This window comes from Panthera uncia, assembly GCF_023721935.1.
Source record: "Panthera uncia isolate 11264 chromosome A3 unlocalized genomic scaffold, Puncia_PCG_1.0 HiC_scaffold_12, whole genome shotgun sequence".
NCBI classification, from domain to species: domain Eukaryota; kingdom Metazoa; phylum Chordata; class Mammalia; order Carnivora; family Felidae; genus Panthera; species Panthera uncia.
Window position 1 is genome coordinate 26,531,377 of NW_026057579.1, and position 16,786 is coordinate 26,548,162.

General features: G+C 41.9%; 1 protein-coding gene across 1 annotated transcript in view; it reads right to left on the minus strand.

The window, feature by feature from the left end:
• Window positions 1-2,434: 2,434 nt before the first annotated feature.
• KCNS3 (potassium voltage-gated channel modifier subfamily S member 3) overlaps window positions 2,435-16,786 on the minus strand; it is a 39,085-nt gene continuing 24,733 nt past the window's right edge. Inside the window, exons 2-3 of the mRNA XM_049652486.1 lie at window positions 16,536-16,727; window positions 2,435-4,522 (exon numbers count right to left, since the gene is read on the minus strand). Coding sequence (XP_049508443.1) covers window positions 2,988-4,463 — 1,476 coding nt within the window. The 5' untranslated portion in view covers window positions 4,464-4,522; window positions 16,536-16,727 and the 3' untranslated portion in view covers window positions 2,435-2,987. The remainder of the gene's footprint in view (window positions 4,523-16,535; window positions 16,728-16,786) is intronic.

Below are 16,786 nucleotides of genomic sequence, written 5' to 3' on the forward strand. Positions count from 1 at the left end.
CACACACATACACACACGTACACATACATGTCAGCTGTAGCCCAAAGTCTCCCTGAGGGCAAGGACCATATCTCTGTCTTTTATTCCCAGTGCCCGCCCTGAGCACCTGTCCCAGGAAGCACTCAAGGAATGCCAAGTGTTAGCCTGGGCAAGCTGAGACAGTAAAACAAATCTGAGGACATGGAAGAAGAGGTCACAGGGTAGGGACAAGGATTTTGAAAGAACTAAAAGACCAAACTCTCTCAAAGTGGCCTGGTCCCACTCAAAGGGACCCCAATGCCCAGGACTGATCACACCACAACAGGCAGTGCCAGAGGTAGGTGGATCGGGTTGACTGGCTTCCTCCTCCACCCCTCAGTCCCCACTCACAGGCCAGCAAACCTGTGCAGTGGGCGTTTAGCGGCTGGCTCAACCCTTAGGCAAGAAGGAACCCGCCATGTCACCACGTGGGATGAACAACAGGTGACCTGCACAGACTGTGGGAAAGCTAAGAGAGGCATACACCCAAAAAGGCACTGCAGCTTTGTGTCACTAGAGGCCCAGTGACCCGGCAGGGATCCGGTTGACTGAAGAGCGGGGCGGGGACTGAGGTGAGAAGGTTCCAGGGCAGAGGCTTCCAGCCAGTGAGCCCAGAGGGAGGCCTGCTACCACCACTCGCAGGCACACGCTGCTGAGCGCCCTGGCAAGCCACCATCAGGGAATTAATTCGAGTTATAGGCAGAAACAACTCCTGTTCTGCTCCAACCAGAAAAGCTCAGGTAGAAGGTACAGGATTCTAGCTCTCCTTCAATACCCACCCGCTGAGAGACATTCCTGAACTCTTGTGCCTGCCACTCGTGCCCAGGAAGCACCCTCACAGTCTGCCTTTGCTTCAAGGGAATTCTAGAAAACTCTTCTCTGTAAACAAATGTGCCTGCTTTGTGGGTCAGGAGAGGACAGGTACATAGCCAGCATTTTCCCCTTTCGACTCACATCCTGGAAAGATCAGAGTCCAACAGTTGGTTGCTCTTTGTCTGTTCAGATGAACTCTGCCCTGATGTGTCCTTAAATCTACTCCCCAACACAGTGGAGCCGGAGGCAGTGTGATGTAGTGTTCAAAGCACAGCCTCTGGAATCTGGATCCTGGGGTCCTCGGCACGACTCCATCATTTGCTGTGTGCACTGACACTTTTCTTGCAAGCCTCAGTTTCCTCGTCTTAAAATGCAGACGGGAACAAACCCTTGCCGATAGTGATGTTGTAAGCAATCAGTGAGATGATTATGTAAGGTGGGGCACTTACATAGCAGCCAATTATCATTATTGCTGGTACTATTATTACTATTACTATTGTTGCTCGTATTACTATTATTACTAGTACTATGATTACTAGTATTGTTGTTACTATTACTATTACTATTACTATTACTATTACTATTACTATTACTATACAAGCAGTCTTCAGCTACTTCACTACTAATTGGGAAATCTTTAATCAAACTGGATCCCAAATTCTATTGCTATGCTTCAAAACTATATTTATGCCAACATCAAAAAGGCATTTGGGGGAAAAGAAAGATTTTTCAAATGGGCAGGGGATGACACACATGAATGAATAAACCTCCAGATTTAAAAGTGACTGTAAACTCTGTTCAGTTATATCCGTCTCAGAAGTCACGGAAACGTTAAGAGGAGAGATGAGTCAGAGTTATCTTCATCAGATAACCCACAGGCAATGTCCTTCTTTCAATGAAATGCGTCTACAGACATAGGAAGTAGGGTAATAAATCCAGGCGGCTTTTCCATTCAGAAAGATCTCAGGGAAAGGACTCGGTCTGACGGCATGAGTTAGAGTCACATACACCTCCAAAATTAAGATTTTTCACTACATTCTCTCCACATGGGATGGAATTGTTCTGGAAATGAGTATGTATGTCTTCTTTCATCATGAGGGGCTTTTACATAAGATGCAGACATTACTGTCTCGAAGGCTATTTTTAAGTGGTGGCTTATTTTATAGCTCCTGGCGTAGCTTTTCCCAGTGATTACAGTTTCACTCCTCTGGCCATAGTGAATCATATCTGTGTGTTTGAACACCATTTCTCCTTCCTTCCACTCATGGAGTCTATCTCTGCCTGTGAATGTGGAGATTTACTCTGCCTTGCATACTTTTCAGGTGATGAGGTTTTATCTGGACAGGAGAAATTATAAAACACAAAATACACACTAGAAACATATCTGTAAGGGCACATACTTCATTCACATATGGCAACTTGAGTATGACCCAAACCTGTACACGTGTAATCAATATACCCTGGACGGCATGGTTTCATCACGGACATGATCCTTCTGCCTGCTGCCCACCACCACCAGTCTACTGAACAGAAGAACTAGCCCATGGTAGATGTGTATCCAAAATTCAGGAACTAACAGAAAGGACTCTTGATGCTCCAAAAAGAGCAGTTCCCTTCCAGACCAAGTTTGAACATCCTGAAATATACTTACTTGACATAAAAACGTACAACCAAGACATTCTCCACACTGAATTAGGCAAGTTTATTAGGCTCCTAATTTCCATGTCTAGAACGTGAACATGGATTTACATGCATTGTCTCATTTTGTGGATCTTACATGCATGGAGTCTTCAGTCAGCCGGGCCTCTGATTCTACTTGTCAGTAATGTACAGTTAGCTCAATGTGAGTAGATGACAAACACAGAATGATACATAAGCCGTAGCAATAAATCCCACCCAGTCCCATTTACCTTTTTTTTTTCCAAAATCATATCACAACTCTCTCTTGTAAAAAATAAATTTCAGAACAAGGCATTTAATTCACTTTACTGAGAAAAATAAAGAAGATTCTATCATTTTGGAGCAATGAATGTCCAACTATGGCTGAAAGGTACACCCTGAGAATTAAATTATTTTAACGAACCCATTGAGGTTTATAAAGCTGTGTTAACCTAACGTCAGGAAGGGACACAAGATACAGGCACAAATGTCCCTGCTCATTTTGCTGTGCAATTCTCCAAGGACGCTGTGTTATAAACATCCTCATTGTCTTCAATGCTTGAAGCATCTGTAGAATCGGGATCGCTCACCACAATTCCCACAGAAGACAGACTGGTAATGAAGGCGTGCATCCGCTGGGCATAAATGTCCCTAATGTTAAAGTAAGGTAGCTCGTGACACTTCTCTGGTGGGTCCTCACTGCACTGGTCCACATCAATGTCCTTCTGCTTCTGGTAGTACTTGGAAAACTTGTTGAAGATAATGGTGATAGGGAGGGCCACCACCAAGATGCCACAGATGATGCACGTGCTGGCGATAAGCTTCCCGGCCAAGGTGACTGGGTGCGTGTCTCCATAGCCCACAGTGGTCATGCTGATGGTGGCCCACCACCAGCAGATGGGGATGCTGGTGAGGCTGGATGTCTGCTCGTCTTTCTCCACAGAGTAGATAAGCACAGAAAAGATGGAAATGCCCACAGAGAGAAAGAGAAGCAGGAGCCCAACTTCATGATAGCTGTGTCTCAGGGTGGCACCTAGAGACCGAAGTCCTACTGAGTGCCGGGCAAGCTTGAGGATTCGGAAAATCCTCATAAGCCTGAGGATCTGGACCACCTTGCCCATGTTTTCAATGTCCTCACTCTCTTCCTCCTTGGTGTCTACAGCCAAGGTGGCATAGAAGGGGATAATGGAGACGAAGTCAATTATGTTCAGAGGGTTTTTCCAGAATTTCTTTTGACAGGGAGCAGCAACCAGCCGGATGGCAAGCTCGCCAGTGAACCAAGCAATGCACGCGATCTCCACACCTTCCAGCACGGGGTCATCCACCTCTCCGTCCTCGTTCTGGAACTCTGACATGCTGTGCACACACATGGCCACAATGGAGGCCAGCACCACGCTCAAGGACGAGATGGCAATGAGCTTGGCAGACAGGCAGTAGGCTGGGTTTTCCATTCGAATCCAGATCTTCTTCCGGAGCTGACCAAATCGCAGCTTGTCAAACTTCTCCAGCTCCTTCTCAAACAGGGACGACTCTTCAAAGGAGGTGTCGGTACTCACGTCATTGCTCTTCTGGTCCCAGTCCTTCTCGTGGTTATCCTCCTTGCGTTCCTGGTAGCGATTACTGCAGCAGGAATCGATGAAGAGCTCGTTGATGCCCCAGTACTCGATCTCCTGGCAGAATGAGAATACGCACAGCTCCTCCATGACATGCAGCTTCCCCGTGTAATAAAAATTCAAAACGTATCTGAACAAGGAGGGGTTCCGATCAAAGTAGTACTCCTTATCGGCCACACTGTAGTCATCGCACAGCTCCAGGATGGCCTCTTCCGAGTGGCAGGTGAGCAGTTTTCCGAGTCTGGTGTGAGGAAACCGCAGGAGGGTGCTTTGGTCGACGGACTGCTTAAAGCCCCCCACGTTCAAGTTGACAAGTTCCTCGTCTTGTCCAGGGCGATGGAAAAACTCACCAAACACCATGGTGGATACAGGAGGCAGGGAGCTGGATGGGAAGGGAGATGAGGAAGTTCACGCTGCACCTGGAAGGAGCACAAGACGGCATTAGCGCTGCCCCGTTGTGCCTTGCCAAGCTTATTTTTAATCTGCCCTTTCCAGGATGATGGGCTACGTGAAGAGCAAAGCAGGAAATGGAATAAGAAGGAAAAAGCATTATGCATTTTAACCGGAAGAAAATGAACACAAAACAGATTGTTCTCCAAAAACTGGGGTTGATGGATCCATTTTTTAGGAAAAAGAAGACTGCCATCTAAGTTTGATGAACCTTTGTTCCTAGTTCTTTATTTTTTTTAAGCATACAAAATTTACCTCCAGGCCCCCAAAAAGCAACGCCTTATGGATCACTTACACAATACAAGCATCCCCAGTCTCACCCACGAGGCTCCCGCATTTGGCAATGCTCAGTTCAAACGTGACAGGCTGGTTGCTGCCTGACTTGTAGCTCACCTCTCCCTGTGGCCAGGTCTCAGTCATGCACCCTCACAAACAGTTCTCTTCTCTGCTCTGACCCTCGCCCCCAACCCACACGTGACTGGGGGCTCAGCTCAGCTCTTATAAAAGATGTAGCTTTCCCCTTCTGCTCCCATGTTTCACTCCTTTAAGAGAAAGCCCCATTCCTACATTTGGATGTGGACAATCAAGAGCATATAATTATCTCCCTGTCCTTAAGTACCCTACATCTTAAAGATATAGTTACACTTCATGGGATAGTGTTTCAGGTACATCCACAGAGAAGACAGTGTCTTGGGGAAACCTCTATAAGTTAATTGCACTATCAGTTTCCTCATACAAACACTCTCCTCTCTCTCCTGCTCCCTCCCCTCACAGACAGTTCCCCACACACTCCCAATTGCCCCATAGACACCCAGTCTATACTGGCCCAGCACATCTAGTTCTGACACTAATTAGGATGTACCAGATCCATTTCTCAGGGAGAAAGTAATAGCTTTGACTATCACCCAATACAATGATACTTCCTCAGAGCAAATGGTGCAGAAAAAAGAAAGGTAGGAGACTATCATATACTAAATTCCTACAGGGTACTATTAGATGCTTCGATAGACACGATGCCATTTAATCCTGCCAACACTTTACAGAATGTGTACAGAAAAATGGATGCTCAGAGAGGTTGAGTCAAAGATCACAGTATAGGTAAATGGTAGAGCCAGAATTTAAACCCAGGTTGGATTAATGCAAATCCATGCTACTCCCACTATATATACCCTCTCCTCCATCCACTTTCTTCCTTATTATAATCCAATAATGCAATGTGGGAAATGCTATAACAGAAATGAGTCAAGCATCTTTGGGCTTATTGAGAAAAGAGCAATGACCCTTGTCATTGGTTACATTTGGCTCAAACATTAACAGTTCAAGCAGAGTTGACCAAACAAGGGGAATGGGCATTCCCAACAGTGGGCACCAAGGGTTGGGCATAAGCAAGATTGGGAAGAATCTTGTATATCAGTCTACAGAGTCTGGACTTTACCTGTAAGCAAGACCACTAAACAATCTTTGTTTATTATTTATTTTTTATTTTTTTAATGTTTATCTATTTTGAGGCAGAGAAAGTCAGAGAGAGACAGAGAAAGACAGAGAATATCCCAAGCAGGTTCTGCACTGTCAGCACAGAGCCCAGTGCAGGGCTCGAACCCACAAACCATGATTTCATGACCTGACCTGAAATCAAGAGTCAGACACTTAACCGACTGAGCCATCCAGGTGCCCCTAAACAATCTTAATCAATGACTGGACACAGCTGTCTTTGCCAACGGTGACTTAGAAAGACCCCACTGACAGTGGAGCAGGGGTCTGCTTGGGGTGAAAGTTCAGGGCCAAAGAGACAGGGCTACAACAGAACAGGTGAGAGGAAGGGAGAAGACCCCAACTCACATAGTGGTGGTGTGTGTAAAGAGGAAGTGACAAAAATCAAGGAAAGTTTATAATGTCAAATCAGCAGTAATTGGTGATTAATTTGAAAGAAAAAAAAAGGACAGGAAATTAGAAAAGCAAAAAGAGAATGTGTTTTCTACTCTGCAGTAAGTGGGTGATACGGGGACACTACTAGAGGAGGCAAAAAGATCAGGAAGGAATTTCTTGCCCCTTGTGTTTACGAAAAGCCAAGGCTGCGTGTGAGACAAGAGACTCCTCCTTTGAAAAGGATGCACCAGAGAACACAGCCTTAAAGTCCAGCCTTCTGCCATCCAGCCCAGGAGGAAGCCTACAGTCATAAAGTAGGCATGGGCATTCGCTCTCGAGACACTAACCGAATGTGCTCCCATGAGTGTGTTCCCATGAAACCAGAGACCGCAGCATAGCTTGACATGCCATTTAATAGATTTGCTGACCTCTTCAAAATACTTGGGTTTTTTCTGCCTCTGCTTTCTATTTTTAGTTAGATATCTTCTTTGAAGGGCCTAAATCAGAGCTCCTGGCTTGGTCCAAATATTTATGGAACTTCAGATCTCTAACAGCAGGCTTGTGCTCATGGCAAGTATAGTAGTAAAACGTTCCAAGGACCTAGTTTTAGCTAAGCTGGCACTAAGACTTTAATGGACATTTTCTTCGGGTGGCTTATTTTTCATCTCTTTGACTATTCTGGAAAGCCCCAGCAATAGAATGCCAGGGTCTGCCTTCATGACACACGTGCATAAGCCGGTCTCAGGGGGTGTGTCATCCACTTCCCGATCATTCCGCGGGCACTTTTCTACAGGACCCTGTTATCACCCTTGATGCCAGTCTTCCCATTCTGTCCTCCTCGCTTTGCATTCGCTCTGTGCTGGTGAAAGAGAGCCCTTCGTGAGGCCCACTCATGCCTCAAAGTCTGATCATTAAACCAACACACATCATAAAAGAAGGGGCTCCTGTTGGGGGCTTTCGAGACAGAGGAAAAGGGAAGCATCTCCAGATCAGGTCCAATGCTTGAGCTCAGAGGGCAACCTAAGATGTCCCAGGACACAGAGGCCAGAGGACAGGGTTGTTTTCCTTGGCTGTGTCCATCCCACAGCAGCCAACAGGGGGCAGGGAAGAAAGAGTTCTCACCTTACCTTCTGTAGCTAGGCTCCCTGGCATGTAGACAGTCCCTTGCCAATCACAAACATCCCTTCTGTCATTTGTCCCTCACTACTACTCTGGGATTTTGCCAATGAGGAGGCAGGATCAGAAGAGATAAGTAGGCATAATGCAGCTATTAAGGGTTAGAACAGAGGCACAAGCTGGGGTTCCTTACACCAATTCCAGGGCTTTCTACAGCACTCTGCCTCACACATCTAAAGCAACATAAAGAAAGGCAGATACTGAACATCATTATTTCCAAGTTTCCTATTTCAGATCAGCATCTATTTAACAGCCATTCATTTACTCCTACCCAGAACACATTCACCAGATCAAAGGTATATTTACACATATCTATGTACATTTATGATTAATATAAATTATACATTTCTAATTTATTTATAGATGTAAATGTATACATTTATTTATAGATGTAAACATATATACATTTATCTGTATTTATAAATACATAAACTTTAAATACATTAAAGCATTTTCTTTATGCATGTCCATGTGATCTATAATCCAAAAATTGGCCTGCATCCTCTATTAATGAGTCTGTGGGGAAGTGGGTGAGGAGGGGTGGGCGATGCAAAATGAAGGGGAACCCTTTTGGAGGAGAATTTGACAAGATGTAGCAAAACTGTACAGGCATTTACCCTTTGCCCCAGCAATCTCTCTTCTAGAAATCTCTCTCAAAGAGAAACAGACAAAAATTAAAAACACGTGCATAACTGGAAACAATCCAAACAGCCATCAATAGAAGATTGGCCAAATAAACTACGGTCTCTCTCCCTCTCCTCTCTCTCTCTGTCTCTCTCTCTCTGTCTCTCTCTCTCTCTGTCTCTCTCTCTCTGTCTCTCTCTCTCTCTCTCTCTCTCTCTATATATATATATATATATATGCAATGGAGTGATTTCTAGGATATATTATTTAAGTAAAGGGAAAATATGTGTGTGTACGTACATATACATGCATATACACATACATACGAACACACACACACGCATGTACACACATGCTTATGTAAAGAAAAAGAAATAGCAAAAGGATAAACCAAAAATGAAAAAAGTGCCTCCCTATATGGGGAGAGAGGGAACAGGATATAGGGCACAGTGTTGGAAGCTGGACTTGGAACTGTGTAAATATTTTACATAATTATGAAACAAAATTAAATTTAAAAAAGACAATCCTTAAAAATTTAACTTTACTGTATATCAAGTTGGTCAGTAACTTCAGAGAGATAAATTATTCCAAGTTTTTTTTTCATTTGTTTATTTACTTTTGAGAAAACGCAAGCAGGGGAGAGGCAGAAAGAGGGGGGCAGAGGATCCAAAGCAGGCTCTGCGCTGAGAGGCGGACAGCAGAGAGCCTAATGTGGGGCTCAAAATCATGAACTGCGAGATCACGACCTGAGCCAGGTCAGACCTTCAACCAACTGAGCCACCCAGGTGCTCCTCGAGGTTTTCTAAATTTAATTTAATTTCAATAATCTGACTGTACATCCATAGTAGTATACACCATAGGACAAATATAGTATAGAAATCTTAAAATATTTTTAGTATTCATGTTGGTATAATTATTCTGAAATTTTATGTATATACACATAGGTTAAAGCAAGTAAATTATTATGTTAATATCATTATCCCCCAAGATTTTGAGGGCAAAATAAAAGAAATATAAATATAAAATCAAAGAAATGAAATAAAAACCCAATGATCCTAAATCTGAACTAGAAATATCATTATGGACTGATAATTTAATTTTTCTTAAAAGAAAATCTTATTTGCACTGAAAAAACCTACAACAGAATGACTATCTCCAGTGGATGCTCTGAAGCATCACTTATATTTCCCCTTTAGAATTAAAACACTCATTCTCACACTTGCTCGAAGTGTTAATAGCTAAAGGGCTCTCAGTTAAGTCCCTCTTTGGGAATCACCCTCAGCCAAAGAGAGCTGCCTTGCCCAAGGTCACACTCTTTCCCCAGGCAAGTTCACATCCAGTGGCTTATGTATGGGGAAGCTACAACGACCCAGCACCTTTTTCTCAAGGTGGGCACCCGAGTTCCAGAGTTCCCATAGGATCAGCTAAGATTTCTGTCACAACTTCATCCCAGTTCAACGCCTCTCCTTGCCCAACCCTACTTCCTTCAATTCCCACTAGTATTTGTCCCAAGGGAACCTCCCAACAAACTTTCTGCACATAAATTTCTGTCTTAGTCTATTTCCCTGGGAACCCAACTGAAGACACCAAGTCAAGAGCAATGAATATCTCGAGTTTGTGCAGATTGAGGCATCAAAATACAATTTCTCACTAAAATAACAAGGGCTTCTTGGAGAAATAGCCAATCCCAGGTCTGGGGTAAGAAATACACAAAATAAGCCTGGACTATCTTGTTACATAGAAAGCAAGGAACAGAAGGACAAGGGAAGGGAAGGACAAGGGAATATTCAAAGGGACTCAGGACCAACTGGAGACTCACACTGGCCAAAGATTTGTGCATCAAAAAGAAAAAAATCTCCAATAGACTGAAACACATCAAGTATGTTAAAATCCCCGAGTTCATAATAATATTTTTTAAGAAAGAAAGAAAGAATACATTGGTCACCTTTGAAGGGTACTAAAGTACCAACTCGTTACTCTGGAATGTGAGACAAAAAAGAAAATCAAACATTTATCTTGTTTTCCTGCATGAATTATACCTTAGGAGAACCATATAGTAGTTAAAGAGGGAATTTTTCCTTATAAAAATATTCCAACAATTCAAAAACAATTGTAACAGAAACAATTAAAATAGTACACTAGAAAATGTTTATTTAGATTGAAAAACACAGTTTGAAAGTAAAAGCATGAAAACAGTAACCAAAAGAAAGCAGGAGTGGCTATACTGATAACCACACAAAATTTAAGACAAAAATTGTTACCAAAGACAAAGAGCATTATATAAAAATAAAACAGTCAATTGATCAAGAAAACATAAAAATGACAAATATGGATGTACCCGGCAATAGAGCCCAAAAATACTATCTCTATTTGTAGATGACATGATTATGTCATATAGAAAATCTTACAGAATACACACAAAAAATGTATTAGAACTAATAAATAAATTCAGCAATGTTGCAGAATATGAAGTCAATATACAAAAATCCATTGTATTTCTGTACACTAGCAATAAGTAAACAGAAATATGAAATTTAAAAAACAGTTCCATTTATAGTAGCATCACAAAGTTATTATTTAGCAATAAATTTAACAAAAGTGGTACAAATTTGTGCCCAAACTACAAAATATTGTTGAAAGAAATTAAACAAAAATAAATGTACAGACATCCCCATATAGCAGTACTCCCCAAATTAATCTATAGATTGAACACAATTGCCATCAAAATATTAGCTGCCTTTTCTTTTCAGAAATTGACAGACAAGCTGATTCTAAAATTCATATGGAAGTGCAAGAAACCCAGAATAGTCAAACAATCTTGAAAAAGAAGAACAAAGTCAGGAAACTCATACTTCATGATTTCAAAAATTGCTACAAAGCTACAGTAATCAAGACAGGGTAGAATTGGCATAGGATAGAGAGGGAGATCAACAGAGCAGAATTAAGAATCCAGAAATACATCCATATCTACTGTCAACTGATTTTCAACAAGAATGTCAAGAGAATTCAATGGGGAAAGAACAGACTTTTCAATAATTGGCACTGGGACAATTGGACAGCCACATGCAAAAGAATAAAATTGGATGCCTACCTCACACCATATACAAAAGTTAATGAATCAGTGGATCAGAAACCTAAATATAGGTGCCAAAACTATAAAACGCTCATAAGAAAATACAAGCATAAATCTTTGTGAGCTTGGATTAAAGTGACTTCTTAGCTATGACACCAAAAGCATAATAAGAGGAAAAATAGGTAAAGTGACTTCAAAAGTAAAAATTTTGTGTTTCAAAGGACACTATCAAGTCAAAGGACAAGAATCAAGAAAATGAAAAGACAACCCACATGATGTGAAAAAATATTCACAAATAAATTATCAATAACGATCTAGTATCCAGAATAAAGAGCTCTTACAACTCAATAATAAAAAGCCATATAACTTACTTTCAAATGGGCAAAGGATTTCTTCAATAGACATTTCTCTGAAGATATACAAATAGCCAAAATGTCCATGAAAAGACGGAAAATCATTCGTCATTAGTGAAATGCCAATTAAAAACACGAGATAACACTTGACACTACTAGGATGGCTAAAATAAAAAAGTAATAATAATACAAGCATTTTAGCATAATGCAAGTGTTAATGAGGATGTGGAGAAACTGGAACCCTCGTGCATTACCAGGGGTAATGTAAAATGTGCAGCCATTTTGGAAAAGAGTTTAGCCCATTTCTGAAAAAGTTAAACATAGAATTACCATATGATCCAACAATTCCACTCCTAAGTATATTTATAAAGGAACTGAAAACATATGTACAAACAAAACATATACACTAATGCTCATAGCAGCATTATTGATAATAGCCAAAGAGGGAAAACTACCCAAAAGTCCATATCCATTAATTGATGAATGGATAAACAAAATGGTCTATCCATTCAATGGAATATTATTTGGCCATAAAAAGGAATGAATTACTGATACTACAACATATTTTGCTGTAGATAATAATGTTTTGAAAACATTATTCTAATGAAAGAAGCCAGACCAAAACAGGCCACATATTGTACGATTCCATTTATATGAAATATCCAGAGTAAGCAAACCCATAGAGACAGAAAGCAAATTAGTGGTTGCCAGGGGCTGGGAGGAAGAGAGATACGGTGTGAGTGCTAATAGGTATGTGTTTCTTTTGGGGGTGATAAAAATGTTCTGGAATTAGATGACTGTACAACCTTATGAATATACTAAGAACACCCCAATTATGTATTTTAAAAAGGTAAGTTGTATCGTAAATGAAGTATACCTCAATAAAACTGTTCTTTAAAATAGGGTTCCATCTAATGGAGAAGGAATGATAGAATTAAAATCTCCCTATTTCACAAGGTCATCATGAAATGACAGTTCTGGGTTGCTAACACCCAAATAAAAAGCTGGTGGGGAACTTTACCACAGCTACATCAGAATGGCAATACCTGAGCTCACTGATCAAGCCCGAAGTAACAGAAAGAAACAAGACACAATGTGCCTCATGATGGAAGTACATACACAATTCTGCAGTATTTCAACAACAGCAACAACAACAAATCAGGCCTGAATTTTATTGAGAGTCTAGATCTGCCACTTGAAATCACATGGAGATTTCAGGGGAACATGTGCGGTGAGTGACACAGCGAAATCTAGACTGTGGAAAACTGTACAGACAAATGGCACAGACCAGATAAGCGACATATCAAACAGATCCAATGTGTGGGCTTTGTATGACTCCCGATTTTAACAGGCCAAATGCTTAAAAAAATATGAAAAACAGGGACGTTTGAGTACCAACTAGATACGTGATCATATAAAAGAATGATTGTTAATTTCTCAATGTGCTGATGGTATTGTAAGTATGCTTTTCAAAAGAACCCTTATCTTTTGAAAGTATGTATTACAATTTTATGGATAAAATTATACATTTGAGATTCATTTCAAAATAATCCATGGGGAGTGACAGAGTCGGGAGGGGTGGGGGGTGGGGGAGGTGTATTTTACTCATACAAGATATGGCCGTGGATTGATCATTGCTGCAGTTGTGTGAAGGGTACAGGAGTTCAATGTAGTATTCTCCCTATTTTGGTACATGTTAAAATTCTCCATCAAAAATGTTTCAAGAAAAATTTACCACGCACCTTTTTGGGCCATGTACTGTGTAGTAAGTGCTTTCATACACACTATTGGTTACCCTTGAATTCCCAGCAACTCATGCAGTACCCGGGCACTAGGAGGGAATGAGGAAGTGTCATGGAATGAATGAAGAACCTCCTTGAATTCTCTAACAGTCCTTAGTGGTAGATCTTATATCCCACGTTGCAAATAGGGACACCTGAGATGCAGAGTTTGGTCAACATTATCCAGCTTTTGTGTGGCAGACTCTTTCCACTATGCCTCAGACATGAGTATTTAAATTTAAGTGGGAGGCAGGAGGGACTGGCTGACTTTTAAATTCACAGAGTTTTTTATCATCCTCCTTAAAGAATGCTATACTCCTTACTGGGGGATTTGGTATAAGCATACCGAGGACACATGGAGTCTCCAATCAGGCACATCTGGGAGCACAAAAGGCATTTGGCAGCAAAGTTGAAAAATCAACTGCTATTTTTGTCCTCTTTCTCAAGAAGATCACTGGCTTCTGTATCGCTCCCCCTGCCTACTACTAACCCAAGCTACTCATGGTGAGAACATTATCTACTGTATTTGGCTACCTTGTGCCTCTCGGTGTTTACAGGATGGAAAAGAAAGAAAAAAGATGTCAAAAATCCAAGATATCCACTGAAGCTTACAAGAAAACCTGCATTGATCTTCTCTCCAAGTGGCACCCTGTAAAAGGCTTTTCAAAGCCATTAACCTCTTACTCCCCTCTTCTTAGTCCACTTCCCTCTCTTTTTGCTTTATGCTCTCAAACTCACTTAAAAAATACTCTCAGAACAGAGTCTTTTCAAGGCTGACAAATACACATGCACACAAGTGCATGAGTGGCTTTGATAATGCTCTTGCTTTGCTCAGAAAAATAACAAAAGCATAACAAACACAAGTCGGTATTTTTATGGGGCAGAACCACTTTTTTCAATCAATCCCACAAATGTAAAGAAAAACCTAGATTCCTTCTGCCCTCCCACTTGTCCAAAATCTACGTTAAATCCTCCTATCAAATTAAAGCAAATAGGGCATTTTTCAGAATTAATACTGCCATCTTTTTGGAACATTCTTTTAAGAGCTGCATTTTATCCCATTAAATATAAAAGAAAAATCACTAATTTAAAAAAAAATTTTTTTTTTTAATTTTGAGAGAGAGAGAGAGCAGGGGAGGGGCAGAGAGCGAGGAAAAGAATCCCAAGCAGGCTCCGAACTTTCAGCGCAGAGCCCAATGTGGGGCTTGAACTCACGTACCACGAGATCATGACCTGAGCCAAAATCAAGAGTCGGATGCTTGAAAGACTGAGCCACCCAGAAGCCCTAAAAATCACTAATGTTTTTTAAAAGGTTAGGTCCTGCTAACTCATATTTCTGCCCATGGCATGTGAGAATATTCCAAATAAAACCAAGCAGATGTAAACAGAATTAGAAATCTAAAGTCAATCCACACCCATGAGTGGAGGTATTCTCCCCAGGCACCTTCGCTGACCTTCGCTGATCTTCTCTTCCAGCAAGCTCCCTGTGTACTGGTGTGGGTAACATGTAAGGAAAAGAACATCGGTAATAGATAATGGGCCAGAGAAGATAAGAGGGCATGGTCAAATGTCAGTGGCATTGCATAGCCCACCCTATGTGGATTTGGGAATGGAAATGCTAGGGTTCCTTGCTTTAGGCCCTCGTGACTCAGTGTTGTTAGAACCAGTAAAATAGTGCAATTCTGAAAAACAAATAGCTACTTCTGAGACATCTAGGAGGTCATGCCCAGAGCCAGTGTATAGAATACATGAAATTTCAAAGAGCTTTCTGGAAGCGAGGCAGCTCCTTCCACCTGGAACAGTCCTCTTAGAACTGTATTCATTCCATCTGGACCTCTAGTTAGTGTGGCTGCTCCTCTCCAGGGATCCTGTAACTCATACAGCTCATCTCCAAGCAGAGGCTGCTCAGAAGACTGAGTGATTTAGTGAGACAAGTGGCCAGAAATCTGTCCTATTTGTAAAAAGCGAAGAATCACAGATGAAAGATTTTCAACGTGGACTAGGAAAAATGTGGACGGACAACAGGACAGGAGCCTATCAACAGTCACGTTATGTGGAGGAACCCACACACTAGTGGTTATACTGGTGAAGTTCTGGAGTCCCGGGGGGGAGTTCTGGAGAATCTGAACACACCTGAGCCAAATTAATAGGTCCCCTCCACCCACTTCCTCATCCCCTCACCTTACAACAGCCCGCAGGGCACTATTATTTTAGCATCCACCACAAGACAGTATAATGTTTTCACAGCTCTCCTCACCACCACAGACCTGACCATGGCTGTCACTAGACCCTAAGCTCTTCCATGGAAGGAATCATGTATTGCCACCTCTACAGTCTCAGCCGTTTATGCTGATTTCTGCCCATGGTCTAGTGAAAGATACTCTTTTATCTGGAAGAATTAAAAGGCTATCACTGTTTTCGTCAAAGAGCTAGCAGAATGATCTACACCAGACAAGGTGAAATGAAATGCTTCCAGCAGCCAAACAAGTAAGTTCAACAAATAAAGTGGGCTGGTTGGGACTGTGGTGAACTCTCCAGGACATTGTTGTCCATTGTCCTTTGTGGAAGCAGAGGGCTGGTGCTCCAGGAGAACCCGGAAATCCCGATTTTTATGAGGGATAGCTCAAGTTTTATTAGACTTGATCCAACATGTTCCCAACGTTATGTGGCTCACACAAAATGTGTCTCCATGCCAGCTACTTCCGATAAGCCCCCAATCTGCAGCCTGACCCAGACTTACCAACCCAACTCCACAGTCCATTTTAAACCAGACTGACTTAAATGGACACAAATGGAATTTTATCTCAATAATACTAGTGCTACTTCCTCATGTCTGAACTATCAGTGTCAAAAGGGCAGATGGGCAATGTGGGCTACGGATTCTTCCAGAGCTGCCTTCGTGCATCCCCCAAAAGAATCCAACCTATTTCCTCCCAGGCTGGCTCTCTCCTTTCCTCCTTCAGTCACGTGCCCCAATTGCCGGTGAATTTGAGTCAGAATAGTCTCCCTGGTGTCTAACCTTCATTTCTGTCACTACATTGTAAGGCTCATTCTGCCCTCCCTTTGATAAGTAAGGGGGCCAGAGAAGAAGATCAGTGGAAGCTCTTACCTTTGTGGTGTTGATGTCACACTCTCTGCCCTCATCCTGTCCAGTGGAATGTCCATCATCATCCAAGAAGCTCCGCCCTTCTTCCCTCGCAGGGATGTGTGGTGTGCGCAGGCATTTAGTGGCCAAAAAGAAGGGAAGAATCCTGTTCTTTGGTTGTAAGGGCCAAAGCAATCACTGGGAAATCACTCTCACCTGCCAAAGAAACCATAGGTCAAGTTTTGGCTCCAAGGAAGAAACACACCCAACATGTT